This window comes from Cenococcum geophilum (assembly GCF_001692895.1).
Source record: "Cenococcum geophilum 1.58 unplaced genomic scaffold K441scaffold_3, whole genome shotgun sequence".
NCBI classification, from domain to species: Eukaryota; Fungi; Ascomycota; class Dothideomycetes; order Gloniales; family Gloniaceae; genus Cenococcum; species Cenococcum geophilum.
In genome coordinates, this window is record NW_027137561.1 from 730160 (window position 1) to 733567 (window position 3408).

A 3408-nucleotide genomic window follows, 5' to 3' on the forward strand; every position below is an offset into this window, starting at 1 on the left:
TATAATTAGAGTTAATCTATTGGGCAACCACTCCACTAGTTGTTATTATTGTTAACTCTAATTTGTATTACCTATATACCTAGCCTAATAACAAACCCACCGTAGTACTAACTATAAGGTTCCGTTATAGAAATGTAACTACGGCTAAATCTATATAATCTATATAGGGGCAATTGGGGCGGATAAACTATCTACTAAGCGATATTAAATAAGGAAAGAAAAGCTACGTGTTTAGCGTAGCGCGTATCGCGGGCAGTCCCGTAACATTTATTAAAGTTTTTTAAAAGTTTAAAGTAGGGGTTAGATAGATAGATTATATATATTAGTATACTAATACCTTTCTAGACCCCTTTTAAGAAGAGCCCTTAATAATCTCCCTCTACTATAAGGGAATAGTAATTAGGGGCCTGATTGCAAAAAGGGGGGGGGGGGGGGGGGGGGGGGGTAATATAAGGGATATTATTGCGGTCACCTTGGGAAGCCCTTAGGGCAGCCCTTGGACACCCCTTAGATAGTTGCCGGTTACGTGCCGGAGGCATGTGCCTATAGTATATAGTTATCCTCGATCCCAGAGGCCTTACCTCCTTAAAGATTTATCTCCTCTATAATTTATCCTATTTCTATAATTATGCCTTATAGCCCCCTGTCTACAAAGTCCCTTTATATATACTAACCTATTTTAATATAGTAGTTTAGAATAGTAGAGTTACTTATATTATAAAATTAGGTAAGAAAATGTTGCCTTATTAAATAAAAGTTTATTTAACATTTGGTTTTGCTAAGCTCACCTAGTAGTAAGTTCAACCCCTTTTACTTGGCACGATCGGCGGTATCGGACACGTGAGCCGAGCTTTTAGCCAGGTGAGGTTAACTAGGAGCAGAGTTAGGGACAGCGGCTGCGAAAATCAGCGTGTTGCTTTCCTCAGAGCCGGAAAACCTGCATCTGCCCAAAACTGTTTCATTTCAGAGCACGTGATTTGTCCAAAGCTGCCAGATGGTAGGGTGCAACTAATGGAAGTTCTAAGGAATACAAGGGCCACGAATGGCACCATGAGGTTGAAAGCCAAAGAACTATATGTGATGGGAGGGTCTTAATTCACCCTTTTGTCATGTGCATTGGAATGCCAAGATCATCTCTAGAATATTCCAACCCTTAAGCCGCAGCTGCACACCTCCACACAGCTCGACCAAGTGCGCCAGGTGAACTGGTGAAAACAGCCCCCTCTCATTTACAGAATCTTCATTTCTTCGAAAATTACTTCTATCTCCTCCAGTCTTGTCTTCATTTTACCTCGCACTTCTAGTCCCCAGCGTCTGACTAATTATAACGCCCACAGTATTCTCGTCGCTCATTTGAGACCGGACGATCACCGACCCATGGATGTATTCGGGCCCATATCATTGTCACTACAGCTATTCAAAGGCTGCCTGGCAGCATTCTCGCTGGTGGTCGATGCCAAAATTTTTGGCCCGGATGCTGCTGTGTTCCGTTGTATGTTGAAATTAGATGAGTTCCGATTACGAACTTGGGCACAAAATGCCGGAATCCTCGATGGTCGCCTAGATGAACGCTTGAACGAAGCACTTATCAACGAGACGCTATCTACAATCCGTACCCTGCTATCTGATGTGACGGTCCTCAAAACGCGGTACGGTTTGGAATATGTTCCTTCTGATACCATCGACTCAGCTTCATCTGGAACCGCGGAGGCGAGGCCTGATACGATGCCGGCTGAACTTGGGTTCCTTGATGCTCCCAAGATTTTACGGGTCCAAGATAGCATTCTCGAGAACCAGAAACTCCCTGGGGCTCGAGGCTTGATCAAGCGCATACGATGGGCAAGTCTGGACAAAGATCGTTTTGTGAATCTTGCTAGGGACATAGGCACGCTCATTCAGAAGCTCGAGGGCTTGCTTGACTCTGCCAACCAGCGCGCTATCGCACGCGATATGTCCCTTTTACATTGTGAGCTCGTCAACACCATTCGGAATATTTCCGCACTTGGACCTCTGCGAGTCGCGGCGTCTGCCCTGTACGGTGATAACTCGATCGTTTCGTCCATTGCCGTCGGCAGAGGAATTGTGCTCGAATCGGAAAGTACGGGGAATCAAACATCCGGGCCTGCCTCTTTGAATTCGCTCGGCTTACTTCTTTCTCCCGACCAGGAGAGGACGATCAGAGTCGTCAGGACGAATGGCAACCGTGGGTTAGGTGTATTCAACGGACAGAGAGTGTACCTGGAATTCAAAGAGTATGAGCCAAAAGACGTTGCAGCAAGCTGGCTCCAAACCCGAGCTAAATCATTGAGCGCCTTTCTGGGTTCCGATTGCCCCGAATGCTTCCACTCCCTCCGCTGTCTTGGGTATTTCAATGACATCCAGAAGTCCCGGTACTGCTTCCTCTATCGATACCCTGCCACCACGCAGGGCACACCATCGACCAGTACACTGCAAGATCTTCTGCAAAACAACTCTATCATCCCATCACTTACAACTCGCTTCAGTCTGGCAGTAGAGCTTGCAAACACCGTTCTGTATCTCCACTCTGCCGGGTGGCTGCATAAAAATCTACGGTCCGAGAACATCGTGTTTTTCTTACCTACTCCGGATTTGCCAACCTTATCATTTCCCTACGTCATGGGCTACCAACTGGCTCGGATTGATTGTAACAACGAGATAACAGAGCAAGCTCCGAATAACCGGGAGGCCGATATGTATCGACACCCAGAGACACTGGGGGAAACTCGTCGCAGCCGATTCCGTGGTCGTTTCGACGTCTACTCGTTAGGCATGGTCTTGCTTGAGCTAGCATATTGGTATCCTTTGTCAAGGATATTCAACGGAGTGATCGATCTGGCAAATTGTTCGAACTATCAGCTACGACGTCTGCAGGATGTAGTATTGTCAGAAGGCTCTGGAATCCTCGCCCAAGTAAAGTTCAGGATGGGTGACACGTATTGTGAAGTCGCCAAGGCATGTATCAGCGGATCATTTAGCTCACAAGATTCGACTGAGACTGATTTGGACGATCGGGAAGAACTGGCTGCATTCTTTCGTAGTATAGTTCAGAAGTTAGAAACTTGCAAGGTTTAGAGTCTGAATCGAAGAATAGGCTCCCAAGGCCATTTCTCATCTCACAAAAAGAACAATAACTTGCAAGGCTAAGTTTTTAAGTCCCAGCCGTAGTGGATCTAGAGTTCGCTTCACCCAGGAGTTGCCCGAACTTGGGGTTCTCCTAATATGGGAGCGTTGAGTTATGATGCACTCCTATCTTGTCGTTCTGATACCGAATCTACCTATCGTCTCTCAGATCACGGTGGCATCATCACATTAGTTGAGCAGATGGTACTTATACCGCTTATTCTCTGTAACATGCTCTGTCTATTCCAATTCTCACTTCTACATAGG

General features: G+C 46.1%; 1 protein-coding gene across 1 annotated transcript; it reads left to right on the forward strand.

Annotated features, from left to right (window-relative positions):
- Positions 1-1377: 1377 nt before the first annotated feature.
- On the forward strand, positions 1378-3093 carry K441DRAFT_673186 (uncharacterized protein; the record flags this gene model as incomplete). The annotated part of the gene is made up of 1 exon (XM_067650626.1): positions 1378-3093. One exon carries the CDS (start codon positions 1378-1380, stop codon positions 3091-3093), a length of 1716 nt encoding a protein of 571 aa, XP_067509126.1.
- Between the last annotated feature and the right edge of the window lie 315 nt (positions 3094-3408).